This window comes from Bos javanicus, chromosome X (genome assembly GCF_032452875.1).
Source record: "Bos javanicus breed banteng chromosome X, ARS-OSU_banteng_1.0, whole genome shotgun sequence".
NCBI classification, from domain to species: domain Eukaryota; kingdom Metazoa; phylum Chordata; class Mammalia; order Artiodactyla; family Bovidae; genus Bos; species Bos javanicus.
In genome coordinates, this window is record NC_083897.1 from 102,310,748 (window position 1) to 102,330,328 (window position 19,581).

The 19,581-nt window shown below is 38.4% G+C and overlaps 1 protein-coding gene across 2 annotated transcripts in view; it reads right to left on the minus strand.

Moving 5' to 3' along the window:
- MAOA (monoamine oxidase A) overlaps window positions 1-19,581 on the minus strand; it is an 84,650-nt gene that overhangs the window by 58,401 nt on the left and 6,668 nt on the right. For both annotated transcript variants that reach the window (XM_061410386.1, XM_061410387.1), the window contains exon 2: window positions 7,684-7,778. In XM_061410386.1, coding sequence (XP_061266370.1) covers window positions 7,684-7,778 — 95 coding nt within the window. The remainder of the gene's footprint in view (window positions 1-7,683; window positions 7,779-19,581) is intronic.

Sequence of the window (19,581 nt, forward strand, 5' to 3'; positions counted from 1 at the left end):
ACTGAACTGGACTTGCCCTTCAGTTGCCCTAGCTTTGTTAACATTTTGAAAGTACTACTCAGTCTCTCACTTGCTTTTATAGTAATCAGCAAACTCCCACCTCCCCACCCCCAAGGGAAAAGCAAGTCAATGTTTTCTGGATGTTGGCCTAGTGATTCTTCACTACCTTGTCAGCTCTCTGGTGCTTTGAAGATGTGTGTGTGTGTGTGTGTGTGTGTATGTGTGTGGTGTCTATGTGTAATTTGTCTAGTATCCTTGTATGTAGTAGGAGGGCTGGGACAATTTACCTTATCTGCTATTTCCACAAAATTGAATGCCTAGAACCTTGCCTTCCTGGGGTAATATAATCTGATATTATCTTTCTATGGCTGGATATGCTTTGCTAACCTTTTGCTTAGAATTTTTATATCTGTGTTTATAAGTGATACTGAGATTGCCCCAGGAGTCTCCTCTATTCTCCAGCCCTTGTCTGTTTTCCAGCATTACAGTATTGCTAATTTCATAAGTTAGTGATTATACTTTCTTCTGTTCTTTAGAAGGGCTCATATATATACAGAATAATCTCTTCTTTGAACAGTAGGTAGGACATGCCTGTAGAGCTATCTAGGCTTAGTGTTTTCTTTGTGGGAAAAACTTAAACTACAGATTTAGTTTATTTTGAGGCTAAAGCATTACTCATATTTTCTATTTCTAATTTTTATAAATTATATTTTCTCATAATATATACATTTCATATGTGTCAAAAATATTGCTGTAAAATTCAGGACCTCCTCTTCTCATTTACTGTTTATTGCATCAGTGGTTATATCTTCATTTTCATCCCTTTTATTTTTTTAGAGATCTCGCCTTTTCCTTTTTCTTAAAAAATCTTAGCAAACATGTCAGCTTTTAATAAGACTTAAAAAAAATCAACCTATTACTGATCATTTTTATTGAGTATTTATTTTATATATCGTTGATTTATGCTCCTTTTTTTGGATTTTTTACACTCAATTTTCTATTTCTTGAACACTTAGCTTATTCATATTGAGCCTTCTATCGTTTTCTGACAGAAAAATTTAGGCTATGAATCTTCTTCTCATATGGTTTTAACTATACAACTTTATTTTAGTATTTCCATTACTGTGCAGTTTTAAGTGTTTGCAAATTTCCATTACAATTTCTTCTAAATCAATGTTTCTAAAAGTTTTGCTGTGTTTTAATTTCTATAACTGGAATTCTTTTCAGTTATCTTTCTGTCATAACTGTATTGTGGTAAAAAAATGGATTATATGGTATCAATCCTTGAGGTTTACTTTATGACCTAGCACATGGTTGATCTTCAAAGATTTTTCATTTCAGAATGAAAAGAACATATAGTCTTCCGTTAAGTAATATGTTTTATATATGTCCATTAGAAAAAGATTAATTGTGCTCAGCCTTTGTTTGCTTCATTTATTATTAAGTTAGAAAAGTATGTTAAAAATCCCCTAGTCTATTGGGCATTTATGTTTGATTACTATCAATTTTTGCTTTATATTTTGAGGCTACATTATTCAGGATATACAAGTTTAGAACTGTTTGGTCTTCCAGGTCTCTTATCATTATTGTACTGATAATTAATTCAATGAAACATTTTTTTGTTTAAACCTTATTTTGTCTGGTATTAATCTAGTTAAAACAGCTTAGATTAGTATTTGTACACTATCTCTTTTTCTATCTTTCAGTTAAAGTTTTCTTTATTCTGACATTTCCTCCTTTTAACTTGAGTTTAACCCATTTATATTTTATTTCTTTTAAAATGTCTTAATTTTACTTATTATGGCTTTCCATTTATCCCACTGTTAACAGTTTCCTGCCAGATTTCTTTCCTTCTTTGGGATTAAGGGTTTTCTTTTGAAGTTTTTTCTTCTACTTGTTTGGAGATTATACACTCAGGCCTACTCTTTTACACATTTCTTTTAGTGCCTAGCTTCCTTGTATGTTCTGTCACTTTTTTTTTTTGGCTCTGTTACTTTTGCTATAAGTCGTTTGTTTTCTTTAGAACCTTTTCTGTTTAAGTTATTTGTCCTAGGTGGACAGGAATTGAGTCTGTTTCTGCCAGCATCCTTGATACCTTATATATTCTAAGGTTTTTTTCATGCCACATAGTGTGAATTTAGATGGAAGCCACGGATGAAGGCAAGGTTTATTTTTATCCCTTTTTGAATGCTAAGATTTATTTTGCTTTCATGTACAGAGTATAGCACAGGGGATTCCAATTTGGAGTGTTTTCCTACCTTTGACAGAGTGAGGATTTTATCTCCTGTTCCCTGCATGCCATACATCCATCCTGGTGGAACTGCAAAGTCTTCAGGGTTCAGTAGGCATTCAAGGTGAAAGTCAAATTTTGAGCTCACTGCATTCCTAAGCTTCATGTTTTTACTTTGCTTTGGGGATTCATTAGTTCATTCAATAACTATATCTTGAGTTCCTACAAGGTTCCACATATAGATCAAGACGCTTCTGTTATATCAGTGAACAAAATAAAGATCTCTGCTCTCAAGGAGCTTTCATTTAGTAGGAAGAGACAGAAATTGAACAAGAACCATAATAAGTAAATATCTTAGAAGTAGATAACATTTAAAAAGAAAAAACTAGAGAATGACAAGACAGATTGAAACTACAGAGGAGAGAAGGAAAGATTTCAGGTTCAAATACAAGCAACACGTAGGCCTCCAAAAAAAGGTGATCTTTTCATAAAGACTTGAAGGAGGTGAGGGAGTTATCCATTTGGCTATTTGGGACAAGAACATTCCTGGCAGAAGAGCCAGTGTAAAGATTCTAAGGCAGAAATGTGTCTGATGTGTTCACAAAACACAGACTAATCTGTCTAGAAAAGAGTGAGCAAAGGAAAGAGAACTGGAGATGAGATTAGAGAAGTCAAGGGCAGGGAGGGCACGTCATGGAACACCTCACAATGCATTGAAAGAACATCAGCTTTTACCCTGAATGAAAAGGGGAGCCTTTGGAAGGTTTCAAGCAGAGAAGTGCCAAGATCTGACTTAGGTTTGAGAGCTCATTCTGGCTGTCACTCTAATAGTAGATTTTAGGGGGCAAGGGTAAAAGCTGAGAAAGTAGTTAAGAGGCTATTGCAGTAATCTTCCCTGGTGGCTCAAACGGTAAAGAATCCGCCTGCAATGCAGGAGATGTGGGTTCAATCCCTGGGTCAGGAAGATCCCCTGGAGAAGGAAATGGCAACCCACTCCAGTATTCTTGCCTGGAGAATCCCAGGGACAGAGGAGCCTGGTGGGCTACAGTCCACGGGATCCCAAAGAATTGAACACGACTGAGCGACTAACACTTTCACTTTCCCTAGGGATGATTGTGGCTGCTACCAGGTGGTAGCCCTGGAAGTGGAGGGTAAGGTTGAATTCTGGATATATTTTGAAGGCAGAGCCAAAAGAATTTCCTGACAGAATGAATGTAGGGCCTATGGGGTTAAACATGATTCCAGGTGTTTGGGGGAGTTGCCATCCTCCCTTATGGGGAAGGCTGCAGGAATAGTGTTCTTGATGAGGAACACAAGAAATTCAGTTTGGATGTGTTAGGTCTGAGATGTATGTTTAACATCCAGGAGATCTGCAATTTTCTCACTTCAAGGTAGCACAATATATTTTATTCAGCATTTTACTTATTTTAAGAGGGACAGTCAGTCATTCTGCTATAACAGCAGAAATGAAGTATTCCTCTGACTTCTGTCCCTCGCATAACCTAATCTTCCCTTTTACTAACTACTGGTGTTGTGCTCCAAACCTTCTCCAGTCTCCAACATCCTTATTAAACTGTGAAGAACAAAACTGAAGTCAGAAGTCCAATAAATTTAACTAAGACAGCAAGAGAACTCTTGGGAGTTTCTAAACAGGATGTCTTTAGAATGCTGACACTATTTAAAGTAAATAATCCTAAGTGAAGCAGTAAAAAGAATGAGACGTTACAGAATCTTTCTTAGCAAAGTGAAAATACTGGAAAGGAGATGCCCCAGCTTCAGCAGGAAGACAGTAGAACTGTAACACCGTGTTCTGCTATGCTGCCCTTCAGTCTTTAGGATCTCAGCTTGGATCTCATTACTCTGGGAAAGATTGAAGGCAGGAGGAGAAGGGGATGACAGAGGATGAGATGGTTGGATGGCATCATTGACTCAATGGGGACATGAGTTTGAGCAAGCTGTGGGAGATGGTGAAGGACAGGGAAGCCTGGTATGCTGCAGTCCATGGGGTTGCAAAGAGTCGGACACGACTGAGTGACTGAACAACATCTCAGCTTTTGAAGAGGCCACCAACACAGGACCATATTAGGAAAACCAATACACCATCCCTGTGGTCCTTTGAAGAGGCCACCAACACACAACCATATTAGGAAAACTAATACACCATCCCTGTGGTAGCCCTGCATGCATTTCAACTTCATTCATTTGGTCCTGAAGAATTATGGGGGAATCATGCTAGCACAAACTGGGAAGTTTTGAATGAATAGAAGACGTAGCTGAACCATTGCCAAGGGACAATATCAAATTTGATATTTCAGTAGTTAAAGATTCAGAGTAATTTTTATGGCATCTCCTCTCCACACTCTAATTGATTATGCTAGTAGAAGCAACTGTAACAACATTCAGTTCAGTTTCTGATTAAATACCATTTCTGCCCCTGCTTTGTAAAGCCCTTTTTACCCCTTCTATTCATTTGAATTCATTTGAAATCTTATAGATGTCAAGTCCTAGTTTCTCAGCATTTCAGAGTTAATTTCTCACATTCTGAAAGGGAATTTTAATATCATACTCAATACACAATACTTCATGTATGCCACTGATATATATAAATGATGCAGCATGAAAAAGCAGCCTGGGGCAATAACATAGATGGGGCTAAGCATGTTGGAATTCTCATTTCCTTTGCACAAAGAAACTTTTTCTAGACTCAAAGGTATAGAAAACAAACTGGTATTTACTAGAGGGAAGAGAGAAGGGAGGCGGGGCAAGTTAGGGGCATGGGAATAAGAGATACAAAGTACTATGTATAAAATAGATAAGGAACAAGGATATATTGTGGAGCACAAGGAATTATAGCCATTATCTTATATTAACTTTTAATGGAGCATAATCTGTAAAAATACTGAATCACTATGCTATAACCTAAAACAATATAATATTATAAATGAACAATGTGTGTGTTAACCGCTCAGTCATGTCTGACTCTTTGCAACCCCATGAACTATAGCCCGCCAGGCTCCTCTGTCCATGGAATTCTCCAGGCAAGAATCCTGGAGTGGGTAGCCATTTGTTTCTCCAGGGGATCTTCTTGACCCAGGGATTGACCCCAGGTCTCCCACATTGCAGGCGGATTCTTTACCATCTGAGCCACCAGGGAAACTATACTTCAATTAAAAAAAAAAAAACTAAATTCTGCCAAAAGAGAACTGAAAAATCCACAATATGACTGATGCTCCTATTTGATAACAAAAAGGTTTTAGAGATAAGCAAAGTAGGGCAAAGGGACAACTTAATACCTATCTCCAAAATGAAGGAATATTCTTCAGAAAATGACAGATGAATCATATCTATTAAGATGGTACAGGCAGAATATGCAATCCTTCTTTTGCACTACAACACACTACCTTCAATTAGAACCTGAAGTTGGAGGGAGCTTCAAGCCCATTTATATCCCACTGCCCAGATGAGAAAACTGAGGTGTAAAGTGCTAATAGTATTTACCCAAGACAGGGTGTCAGGCCAGTACAATGGTCAGAGTCCCAGTCTCCTCACTCCCAGACTAACAGCCTTCTCTGAGGAGGTACTCAAATGCTTCAAATGCAGTTTATGTAGATTCACATTAATTTAAAGCAAGCGAGCCTACAGCAAAGAGCAGCACTTCTGTAGGGGCCCCTAAGGATCTTGTCAGAATGCAGAGTCAGCAGGTCTAGGACAGGGCCTGATACTCTGCATGTCTATCAAGCTCCAGGTCCCAGGCAGGTGGCTCACAGTATACTCTGAGTAGCAAGGCTGTAGGATACTCTTAGAGCTGAGCAAAGTAAAAATAGGCCTATGATACATCCTTGTACATCTGAAAAGGCAGAAAGTGACGGACAGAAGGGGAGCTTGGCTTGGTGTGACTGAAAAGAGCCGGTACAATATCCTTGTTTAGATGTTGGTTGACTATTTTATACCCATGTATGTTCCTTTTCCCATGCCTGCTTCTATTATGCAGCCTGGAAATGTTAAATACTTGTTTTCCCAGGCTCCCTGGCAGCTGAGGGTAGCTGTGTGCCCCAAATCTAACCAATGAGACTAAAGCAAATGTCTCACGGGGTCTTCTGGAAAAAGAAAGGCTTTGTTGCAGATAAGACTTGGGCCGGCTCTTCACGCCCTTTCCTGCCTTGAGTGAGGGCCTGATGCTGCAAGATGCTGAAGCCATCTGCTTACCACTAGGCAAGAAGCCAACAGGAAAAGAATGGCTGGGCAGAAAGACAGAGAGATCGTAAAGATTTGCTGGCAAAGCTGAACCCCTGCACCAGCCTGGACTACCTACCACCAGACTTCTTATGTAAAAGGACTGAATGTTTGGATTGCTTAAATCATTGTTATTATCACTTCATAAGCCATTCTATTATAAGTCTGATACATCTTCTAATCAGATGCTTCCTCTCCTTCCAGTCACTTCAACAGTCTGGTTTTGTCCCTATTGTCAATCCTCAGCCTTTAATGCTCAATTTGTGTGCTCTAGCAAAGGGGCTCATTAATGACCTTCTAAAAGCCAAATACAAGGGCCTCTTAACAGCTTTCATCCTGTGTCAAATGCCCCTGGCATTTGATTCTATTCATCATCCCATCCTCTTTACTGATTTTCATGGCACTGCCCCAATCTGGTCTTCCTCCTCTGCCTCCACTGCTCCTCTCTGGCTTCTCTGCCTCTGGCCCCATGCTCAAATCTGCATGTTCTCCAACTTCCATCTTTATTTCTTTCCCACCCTAGATCCTTCCCTGTATACTTTCATCAGATCTCACAGATCCAACAACCTGCAACCATTTCTTTAAACAGCTGTAAACACCAGTTAGCTTGCATATTCCCCAAAATGGTGATGTAAGCCTAAGTATTAAAAGGCTGTGATGTAGCAAGAACTGGGATTCTGTCTCATGTCTCACTGACCCCACCTGAGCAAAGAGTGCCTCTGTCAGCAGAGCACCTCTTGGAGAACAAGGACTACGGATAAAGTTGCACAGAAACATGCTACATTTGCCTCTGCTTTCTGTGGTCACACTTCTTTTAAGTTGTGTGTCCTTGGATAAATAAACAAGGAATCTCTATTGTGTGTGTGTGTGAGTGTGTGGTGAAGCTTTAGTCACTTCAAGTCCAGCTAAACCTTACCTCACCTGAGATACTATATCCTCTATTTAGGTGTCTGGTATGGAAATGATGATGCTGTATTGAAATTATTTGTCCACGTTTGTTTTCTTCACTAGAATCCAAGCTACTGAAGGTCAGAGGCTGACACTCTTTGGTGGGTGTTTGTTGAAAAGAACAGATGCTTAATAAAGTAGTCTAGGACTACGGTCAATCAATGGCTTAACTGCATACACTCATGAGATTTCCCCCAGCTCTGGGACTTCCAATGACCCCACTTCTAGTTTGTGTGAGATTTTGTATTTATGTAGGTATCAAAATCATTTACCCTCACTGTGTATGTTCTTCCTCCAACTCTCTCCCGGGCTTCTAAAACCAAAACATTAACTTCATGTTCGGCTAAGAGTTTGGCAGCAGATAATCCTAGAAGGGGGAAAAAAAAAAAAGTCGAAGAACATATTAACATCTAAATGTGAAACACTGAAGATTTAAGCAGGTCTACATATAATATAAATGCAAAACATCATATACAATTCATTGATTGTCCTATCTAATAAATTTTGTGATTCTATCTAATCACCTCACTGTGATTACTGAGGTAATCACAGAAATTTTATAATCTAGAATATATTATGTTATGTATCATAATTTAATTTTATTATCTATCATAAGGTTGGTTAAAATGTAATAATTAAAAAAAATATATATATGGGTTTGGTGATAATCAAATCATATGCAAAAGAATCTGTTGAACCCCTCAATCAACCCTTATCATCCCCCTCTTCTAGAAATCCTGACTGTATAAACAGAAGTGTTTTCCTGGAAACTCGCCCTACCTCACACCAGCCCACAGTATCTCTGTACTTTACTCAATTTAAACCCCCCTATAATGACCTCTGATTATTTATATCTGGATTACATGCTAGCTAGATCTTGTTTTCCCAACTAGATTAAAAATTACCAAAGGCAGGAACCACGTTTCATACTTTATGTATTTGCTCAAAGCTGTGTACAGGCTTTCACTCATAAATAAAAACGTTCATAAAAAGTAGATTTTTAAATGCAGTATAGTAAGGGAATTCTCTGGTGGTCCAGTGGTTAGACTCATTGGTTGCACTGCCGTGGCTCAGGTTCAATCCCTGGTTGGGGAACTAAGATTCCACAAGCCAAGTGGTAAGAAACCAAATCAAACAAAATGAAAGAAACAAACAAAAAACCCCAGTATAGTTAATACCAGAAAAGTAGAGGCAAATGTTGTAGATTAACATTATATCAAGGGTGCATGAACATGACTTATCACTGATGTTAATCTCGATCACTGAGGCTGAGGTAGTGTTTGGCCAGGTTTCTCCACTGTAAAGCTACTCTTTTCTCTCCCCTCCCATGCTATACTCTTTGGAAGGAAGTCTATGTAAAGTCTGCACTTAAGAAGTAGAGAGTTATGTCCTACTTCCTCGAGGGTGGAGTGCTTAGTTGCTCAGTCGTGTCCAACTCTTCGTGACCCCATGGACTGTAGCCCGTCAGGCTCTTCTGTCCATGGGGATTCTCCAGGCATGAATACTGGAGTGGGTTGCCATGCCCTTTTCTGAGGGCATAAATTATTTGAAATTCATCTGCACAGGACATTTGTCTCTTCTCCCCCAATTATTTATTTATTTAACCATTTACTTAAATCCTTATGGATTCATAGACAGTTGCTTTGTAGTTTCGGTTATAATCCAATATTATGTTACTTATTTTGTTGCTCAAATTGTTTCAGCTTTGACCACTTAGCATTTTGTGTGTATGCATGTATTTGAGGACTTCGTTACTTTCTAGTATCACAAGATGCACCAGGCTCATCTTTCTCTGCCCGGCCCTACAATCAGCTATTTCTCCAGTGAGCACTGGTTCCTTTTATTAGAGAACAGTTTTAGAAACAAAGATCTGGGCTCTAAGCATGCCCACTGCTACTAGAGAATCATGTTTCTAAGACCTCTCAGCTCACAGAGTAAGGAAAAAAAGGCGTGTATACACATTTTTAAATCTACCTTTTTTGTACTTCAATTTCTGTCTTATACCTAGTTATCTTTATACTCCTCTATTACAAAAAAAACATGAAGCAGACTACATAGATAAACATACTTCAAGGAGAAAAAAATGTCAGAATATTAGGGTGAAAGAGAAATAAGAATGACACCAGAGATAAGATTAATAAAATGATACCTAAATATGTGTACAAGTAGTTAAGAAGAGGAACTGTTCTTAGTGATTTTAAAGCCCAGTAACTTGACAGTTCATTTCTAATGGTATATATCCTAAAAACAGAAAAGAATTGCAAACATTTTAATCAGTAATCATTTTGTGGGTTTAGAATTGTTATTTTGAGGCCATTATGTATGTAATGTGAAACAAAGCAAATGAGTAATCAGGTTGCTATCACTGTGATCCAGGATTTGGGGCCTAGGAATAAGGAAATTCAGATGTAAGAACAATGAGACTAAGTAGAAATCTGGGGCAGGAAATGTATAAGATGGGTCTGGAACATCAAATCATAACAGAGAGCAAGGAGGCTAACAGAGACCACTAGGATCGTGACAAAACGGCTCAGAAACCTCTCTATAAGAACTCCCACTGGCCAAAGATGGAACAGTTTGAGTATCAAATAAAAACAACTGCAGGGAGTTCCCTGGTGGCCTAGTGTTTAGGAATCTGGGCGTTCACTGCAATGCCCCAGGTTTAATCCCTTGTTGGGTAACTGAGATCCTAGCAAGCTGTGCAGCATGGCCAAAACAATAACAACAACAACCCCCCAGCTGTAATGGCTTAAATTCACTCATAATAATAATAAATAAATAAAAACTCTCATTGGTCACCTTTGGAAAATACTAAGGAATCAATTTATTAAAAAAAAAAAAAAAAGAATTTGGCGTTCATCCTATCTTCTCATTTTGCACTGAACCTCAGAGTAACCAGGTAGCTAACAAAGAGAGATTTCACTGTATAAAAGTATGCTAGCTAATAAGTGAAGACAGAAGTAATTAGAATATCAACATTTTGCAACCTTTAAGGAATTAATAGATATAGTGCAATGATTGTCAACAGATGCTAACAGGACGCACACAAGAGACAGATAACCAGATATTAGCAGTCTTTTAAAGGAAGTGCATACCACCATGTATGAAGTAATTAGGAAGAAAGGAAGGAAGGAAGGGAGGGGAGAAAGGGAAAGAGCAACCAAACTAAATTCTAAGGTGATCTAGCCTCTAGCTATGACACTTAGGGGCCAGAAGGACATGTTAAATAATATCACTGGGATGCAATCAACAAAATCTAGATTGTAGGAAATCATACAGGAGTACCTGGTTTCTTTCATTTTTTAAAAAACAACTTGCCTGCTCCTGCTCTCTCTCCCCCTTTATCCTTCACCAGCTTTTCCTACAATAAACTTCTAAACATGGCTAGTTCTGTTTTGATGTCTGCTCTCAGAGGACCCAGACTGACATGGTATTTTGTTGATACAGAGAATGGTATAAAATACACATACCCAGAATCAGGGATGAGTTTGCGTCTATAAGATCTAAAATGCAGGAAGGCTAAACCATAATGTCCAGCGCTGCTCTCTGCTAGTGTTTGTATGCACCTTTGACTCCTTCAAGTACAATGTACTGTTGCATTACTGACATCCATCCAAGATTTAAGTATGCAACAAATATTTGGAATCTACTCACAAAAAAAGGCATCCCGTGACAGTTTAAATAAATGTGAGCCAATGTCTGCAAACTTTGGTACAATGTGTTTTCTGGGACAGAGCCAAAGGCCTCTTCTGCTGACCATCATAAGAAAAGAAAAAGGATGAAGGTGTGATGAAAAACATATTTATGCATAAATCTTTGTTATGTTTATTTCTGTAGGATTACATCCTAGAAGGGAGATTACTAGGACAAAAGATATGAACATTTTTTAGGCTCAAAGCACTGCTCTATATTGAAAAGCAGAGAAACTCAGATGCAAAAAGTTTAATTTCTTCCCAGTTCCCCTTAATCAATCTAACCATAAACCAATTAGATTGATAAAAACACCCATGGGTTTGCTAGAATTACTTGATTAGCTCCTCTTCTAAGGGAGGAGGAACTTGCCCTCTGCATGCTTCCTAAGGAGAAGCAGAGGTGGCTCTGAATTCCAGCAGCTGTTGGGACCTGTAGCAATCATGCCCCCAGAGGCAGCCTGACAGTTGGTTTAGTGCTTCACATCCTACAGATCAATTTCAGGTGCCTTTCCTGTTGCCTTTCAGTCTTTCTTCAGAATAGATTTTATTACCCCCATATTCCTGATAAGGAAACCAAGTGCCTGATATGCCCACAACAAAGTCTCCTAAAAAGTGAAAATTTTTATTTCTTACACCCTAACTTATAAAGCTGGAGCCTCAATAAAGTAGAATCTAATGTGTAATTCTAAACAAGCTTGATGAGTGGGGTTCAGTGACAGTAGTAAATAAACACTACTCCAGAGGCTAAAGGAGGTAGGGGAAGCAGAGCTAGCTGAGCCAGGACAAATGAGCACACCAGTAACAAAGGTCATTTTGCACTTTGGCATTTAAGGATATAAACAAAATTAAAAAGCTTGGGGGTGAGGGGAAGGTTTCTACATTACAGGAAAATGATTGGCCCTATCTCAGCAAGGGCCAAAAAAGTTTGAGCTCTTAGTTTGAGAAATAAGTAACATGTTTAAAACGTTTCAAAGAGATTCCAGAAAAAATGGTTTTCAAAAGGTCTGTTAGGGAAATTAAAATGGAAGCAGCCTTGTTCAGGCTTCAGAAGTAGGGGAGCAGGCCTCTGACCAACTTCTGATCCTGCTTGGACTACATGTCTGCCTATAAACACACCAATTGTTATCAGCAAGTCAAGCGGCACTTTATAGATAAGAAAGAGAGTAGGTCTTAGAATTCCTTAGGCCCCTGGGGACCTAGCCAGGCCCCCAGGATTTAAGGAATCTTGTGACTCACAAGATGAAATAAACAGCATTGTAAAAGTTAAAAAAAATAGAGCTGCATTTTTGCATGCAAACTGATGAAAATACCAGTTTGTGGCCTAGGGTTATAAGCAGGACCCCCAAAGCTGCAATCTAAAGTCTCGCCAGTGGGATGGAGGCACCGGCTTGGACCCTTTTCCCAACTGGGACTCCAGATTGCTGTTACTTGGAGCTGCCCAGAGCTGTTCAAGTCTAGATGCAGGTTTCAGCCCAATTTGGTGATGTATACGCTGTTATTTCTCTATATTGTTTCTATACCTTTCCTTTAAATGACTATATATTGAAATTAAGTTAAATAAACTTCTATTAAAAATTGAAATTCTTTATTCATGTATAACAAGTGGTTTCTTTTGTTACGAATCCTTCAAACCCAAAATGAAAGTAAAACTTTAGGTAAAACAAGGCCTTGGAATTTTAAAGGGAAAGATTTAAGTCATTTTAAAAAATACACTTTCTGTATTGGTGTATGAAACAAGTCGCCAGTCCAGGTTCGATGCGCGGTACTGGATGCTTGGGGCTGGTGCACTGGGACGACCCAGAGGGAGGGTAGGGGAGGGAGGAGGGAGGAGGGTTCAGGATGGGGAACGCGGGTATACCTGTGGCGGATTCATTTCAATATTTGGCAAAACTAATACAATATTGTAAAGTTTAAAAATAAAAAAAAAAAAAAAAGAAACGAATCGCCAGTCTGGGTTCCATGCGGGATACAGGAAGCTTGGGGCTGGTGCACTGGGATGACCCAGAGGGATGGTATGGGGAGGGAGGTGGGAGGGGGTTCAGGATGGGGAACACCTGTATACCCGTGATGGATGCATGTTGATGTATGGCAAAACCAATACAATATTGTAAAGTAAAAAATAATAATAATAATTTAAAAAATACACTTTCTAAGATGCTGAATAAATTGGGGGTGGGGAGTGAATGTTTCAGTTTGCATATTTACTGTGAAGAAGACTCTGATAAAGAACTTCCATGATAATTTAAAACTAGAAAATACAGAATATGAAAATACAGTCAAGATGCCATTAGAAAATTTACTTTTGAATAATAACTAATTTTGAATAAATAGCTCAGTTAAGTCATAAATAAAGCACAGGCAAACACTTGTGGTCCAAGAGGGTTTTTTCTAATATATCAACTACTGTCTGTTGATTTGAATGGGGGAAAAAAACACTAAAATAATGTCTGCTTCAAGGTATAAGTGTTCAGTTATATTTCTGAATTCTTTTCTTGTCCTTATTCTGTGTAATTACTATGCATTCTACCCTCCCCTCATCACTACAAAATTCAATAATCACCTATGGGAAAAAATCATCTCTCAAATGTCAACTCCACAGATTAGTTTAAGGGCTTTTGACATATATTTCAAAATCAATAAATAGAAGTTGGGTTTTTTTTTTTTTTGGATAAATGGGATAAAATTGTTAGAAAAGAAAAGATTTTTAAGTCTGAAGGTAAGTTATCAAATACAATGTAGCTAATAAAAATAAATTTTAAAATCAAATTTTTTATTTTCATATTTGTTAGAGAAAATGTCATATTAAACCTATTTCATTTTGTTCCAGAGATACACAGGTTTGCCAAAGCTAAGAGTATTGTGCATGATAGCTCTTCCTGTCATTCATTTTCTATAGTGTAATGGCCACATGAAATCTAGGGCAATAAAAGAAGCCAGCTTCCCACCCACCTCTCCTGGCACCCCTCCCAACCTTCAAGATAGGGAAAAGGGTTTTAATAGTGGTAGGCTAGTAAATGGTTAACAACCATCCCTGGCCTCAGGCCATGGAGAGGACACTTGATTTGCAACATTTGTATCTCCATGATATATATACACTCTCATCATGGCTGATTTGGAATCACCAGTGTGATTACAAGCTACCAGTGTGATATCACTGAACGTGAAACTGGGAAGACATATGTTTGATCAGGCTCAGTCCTTTCAAGACAGTAGAAGCTGGCTCCAACACATGCTGTTAGATCTATAGATTCCTGGACTCCTGTCAGAGATGGGAAGGAAAAACAAGTCTTGCAGAGAGGCAATCTATTGAACTTGCAAGTGTATGAGATTCATTGATATCCTAGACTCTTAAGTGTCCTAGTGTCTAGCCTGTGAACCTCCCATGGGCATGTCTGAAGAAAGAGATCTAAAGGGGGGCACTGGTAAAATATTTATGCACCTGCACCAAGAGCTCTTCCTCTCCCAAATCGTGGCAAACCAAGTTCATTAGGAGGGAAAGAGCCCCAAACTCCCAAATTTCCAGTGGTTTTCTGTCACAGTAGTAGGTTTTCTGTGACAGTGGTCTTCTGTGGAGAAACTAAATGCACAGAATTTGTTAAAGCCCTATTATGCATATAAGGATCTGATCAGTTTCAAAATGCAAAAATCCCAAAAAAGAGAAAACGGCAGAAGGGAATCTTTAATCACTCTGCAATTAAGTATTTTAAATAAGGATGATGAGCTTAAAACAATACAATTTCTTTTCTGGTTTCTCTCTCTTCAACCATTTGGGTTTTAGAGAAACCAAAATAAAATAGGTTAATGGATTTATTAGAGAGGCTTAAAAAAAACTCAAGTCTGCTAAAAGCACACCTCATATGAGAGTTCAGGCAATTGTTAATCCTGGTTATTAGATCAGGAAAGCCTGGGTGAGATGATGTATGCAGCCAGCATCAGTGTTGCCATAGCAACCTCAAACCAACCTCCAGCTTCTTACAGCCACTGCCCATGGAAACCGTGCTTCCATAGATTCAGCAGTGCCTCTGATGTCCTGAAATGGCTCCTCCCCATAGAAATGGAATAGGAAATGATTTAAGCCACACAGCACACCTGGAGAAGGAATTAATATCAGCAACGGAGCCTTTGAGGAAATGGCCCTTTGCTTCCTGGGCTATAAATCTGTAACTGTGGAACCTAGCTTCATACCTGCCTTCTCTACCTCCTCAGCAAGGGCCCTTTCTTTTACCTTACTTCTTCAAGTACATTCACATTAGGAAAAGATGAAATTTTTCCATTTGACTTGTGCTACCCTTTCCAGTTCAATTATTGATTTTCCTTCTACAACAAATGATTAGAATAAACCTTGAAATGTAGCATATTCCTCATGAAAAATGTCCAGTGACCCCACTTTCAGTATGGACAAGTGATCATCTCGCACAATCTGTTACCCTGCTGTATTTTTTTTCTTATCACACATCACCACCTGGTACTCTCTATACATCTGCTGCTTCCCACCACTGCAGTCATAGCCACTCTTGTCCAAACCACTGTGGCCCTTTGCCCTTGTCCAAGGAAACATAACCTCCTGCCCAGAGATCTGCCTCTTGACTAGTGTCTAATATGTGTTATACACCTTTGCATCCCTGGAATGGAGCCTGCTGTGTTGCAGGTGCTCAAACGCTTGTTGCAATGAACAGAGGAACTACATACCAAGAAAACAAAACCGTGCTCACCTGTATGAGGGCAACAGGCAAGTTTCCAAAGCTACTTAGATTATATTTATCTCAAGCAACTAAGAGGTACTGACAAGGATAGAGCGCCTGGTCATTTAAACCTTTATGCCCAGGTAAGTTAAAAGATTCTTAATACTACTAGTACATTTTCTACATACATACACATGATAAAACCATTCTTGTTATCTATCTACCTACCTATCTATCTATATCTACCTGCATTTTGTGCTTCCTTTCAGAGAAATAATTATCTGCTTTTGAAAATGCCAAATCTTCTAATCCCTTTGATAAGCTAAAAAAGACAGAACTGTCTCAAATGATAAACAGATAAAAACTAGCAATTAACTTTAATTTGCCCTCAATTCGACAGACTGGTTGTCTAGACAGTCCTAATTTATTTGATTATTGTTCAGCATTCATCTTCACTTTAGATAAATGGATCTCACCCAACTTAGGGAATGCAATTACCCTTTAATTCATTATTTGCCCCATTCTTTCACTGAAACTGAAAATACACTCAGGGGCACTCCATAGTGCTGTACTCAGATTCTGCATACTAGGATGCACTGTGGTTAGGCAGCAATTTCCAAAATGTTTTACAGAATACTAGTCTTCAAGATGCTCTGGGGTAAAGTATCAATGGTCATGGAAGTTGGGACATAGGCTGTTTATCCTTCTGGGAAATGTATGGTGCATGCTAGCATACTAAAGGCTCTGATAAGTCCTGCATTGAAGAGACTCATTTAACTTAGCATTTCTCCACCTTTTGCCTAAAAAAAAAAAATCACATCTAAAAAAATACACTTTGGGAAATCTTGGTTTCATTTCTTAAAGTATTCGCAAATATTTAGTAATAAACTCACCTAAGCAGGGTCCCAAGTGAACAATGCCTAGAGCACAAGCTAAGGGTTGAAGCAAAGCTTTAGTGTAGCTATTGTTTATGTTCTGCTGGCTCTCCTAGTTCTTCCTGTTTATTTATTAAAGTGGGATTTTTCTTCAACTTTGACGTTCATCACCACCTATGAATGTATATAGTGTACATCACATATTAAATATTTTATTAATTTTCTATTATTCAGTGAAGTGTTCTCTGACCAATGAATTCTTACATAATGGCACTTTTGGATTCTTGGATCAAATACTACAAGGAAAAAAGTACAATCAAACATCAGTTCATACTGAAGTTCTAGAAGCAATGTTCCCAAAGAAAGAAAAAAGCTAAAACCATAAATTTTGTTCAAAGCACATATTGAGCATTCAATCAATATTTACTGAATAAATAAATAAATAAATGAGTGAAGAATACATGCAGGACATGCAAGAAAAAGGTTTTTAACTTAGGCCACAGCTAACAATTAATTTAATCTGAAAAAAAAGTCACCTGAAAGGTCATTCTTGTTACATTTCAGAATTCATCCAAGATCCACAGCACTTCTGTCAAGCATTATTTCCACCATGAAACACTTCCCTGCCTGTCATTTCCTTCTCCTTTTTGTGTCACCACTGAACTAGCCTCAAACATCAAGGGCACTTCAGGATCATAGTTGTAATCCCTGCTACATAGAGGGGTCCTAAGCCTCACATGGTCACTGGATAGATAAATGGACTAACATAACTTAACTCTTTCATTTGGGTCTGAATTTTGTCAGATGTCTTCAATGACCAATGACCTTATTTGTTATTACAAATGCATATTAAATTGAAATGTATATTTAACACTGATGGCTTCAATTCAATACATAAAATCTGTAAATACCAATATTAGTATTTAAAAATCACATTGACCACCACAGCCTTCCATTTTCTTCACCAATGTTCTCTCCCCAAGTTCTTTCTTTTCAAAATAGGCAGGTTCACTGTTCTATTTGGATGAACCACAAGCTGGTATCAAGATTGCCAGGAGAAATGGCAATAACCTCAGATATGCAGATGACACCACCCTTATGGCAGAAAGTGAAGAAGATCTAAAGAGCCTCTTAATGAAAGTGAAAGAGGAGAGTGAAAAAGTTGGCTTAAACCTCAACATTCAGAAAAGTAAGATCATGGCATTCAGTCCCATCACTTCATGGCAAATAGATGGAGAAACAATGGAAACAGTGACAGACTTTATTTTCTTGGGCTCCAAAATCTCTGAAGATGGTGACTGCAGCCATGAAATTAAAAGATGCTTGCTCTTTGGGAGAAAAGCTATGACCAACCTAGGCAGCATATTAAAAAGCAGAGACATTACTTTGCCAACAAAGGTCTGTATAGTCAAAGCTATGGTTTTTCCAGTGTTATGTATGGATGTGAGAATTGGACCATAAAGAAAGCTGTGTGCCGAAGAATTGATGCTTTTGAACTGTGGTGTTGGAGAAGACTCTTGAGAGTCCCTTGGACTGCAAGGAGATCAAACCAGCTAATCCTAAGAAAATCAGTCCTGAATATTCATTGGAAGGACTGATGCTGAAGCTGAAACTCCAATACTCTGGCCACCTGATGCAAAGAACTGACTCATTGGAAAAGACCCTGATGCTGGGAAAGACTGAAGGCAAGAGAAAAAGCGGGTATTAGAGGATAAGATGGTTGTATGGCATCACTGACTCCATGGACATGAGTTTGGGCAAGCTCTGGGAGTTGGTGATGGACAGTGTGAATGAGTATTTGGAAGAAAGACCCAAATACTGATTTAAGTTAGAGTAGGATATCAATATGAAGGATGATGAAAACCATTTCCAAAATACAACATGGAAGGAAAAAAAAAAAAAAAAAAAAGCTTTGAAGAAGGGGTCCAAAAGAGAAAGCTGAAGACAGACCCTTGAACCAACTATATTGAAAAAGATACTGGAAGATAGATCATGCATAACTTAATCCAACCTTTAATTTTACAGATGACAGAACTGTGATTCAAAGATGTTAAGCTGCCTTAATTCATAAGGCTAGATGACAAGAGAATAAAAAACAGATCATCCAAAGGAAAACACAAATTGCTGGTAAAACTGCAAAACATTTTTCAAATAAAAGGATAAAGCAGTCCTAGTAATCAACTTGTCTCAAACACTTACAGCATTTAAAATGTAACTTGACTTCTTTTGATTCATTTTATGCAGTTCTAAACACTTGAATTTAAAATGAAAAGTAACTGATATTATGAAATCCATCTATCTCATACATGCAAGGAATTCCCTGGTGGCTCAGACGGTAAAGAGTCTGCCTGCAATGCAGGATAACCAGGTTCGACCCCCGGGTCAGGAAGATCCTCTGGAGAAGGAGATGGCAACCTACTCTAGTACCTCGCCTAGAAAATTCCATGGATGGAGGAGCCTGGCAGGCTATAGTCCATGGGGTCACAGAGTCAGACACAACTAAAACAACTTCACTTCACTTCATACATGCAAGTGTCGTTTTCAAACCAGTGCCAATTGGATGTCTATACTCTTGTAAACCCCTGTATGTGATATGAAACTGCAATATTATCTCAGTTTTGGGGAGTATACGTGCATTTAAATACTGGCCAGATTTATCATATATAAAATATGTGTATGTCACACCTGCACAAAGGCTGCATGACCCGATATTTGCCAATAACAGACTTCCACATTTCCTTTTCTCAACTACTGGTCTCTGTGATCCAATTATACTATAGTTATACTATACTTCTATAATTATATTATACTTAGATCTATTGTTTTATGTTTGTTTGGGTTTTTTGCTTGTTTGTTTTTCCCTTTTGGCAATGCCACAGCATGTGGGATCTTAGTTCCCCAACCAGGGATCAAACCCATGC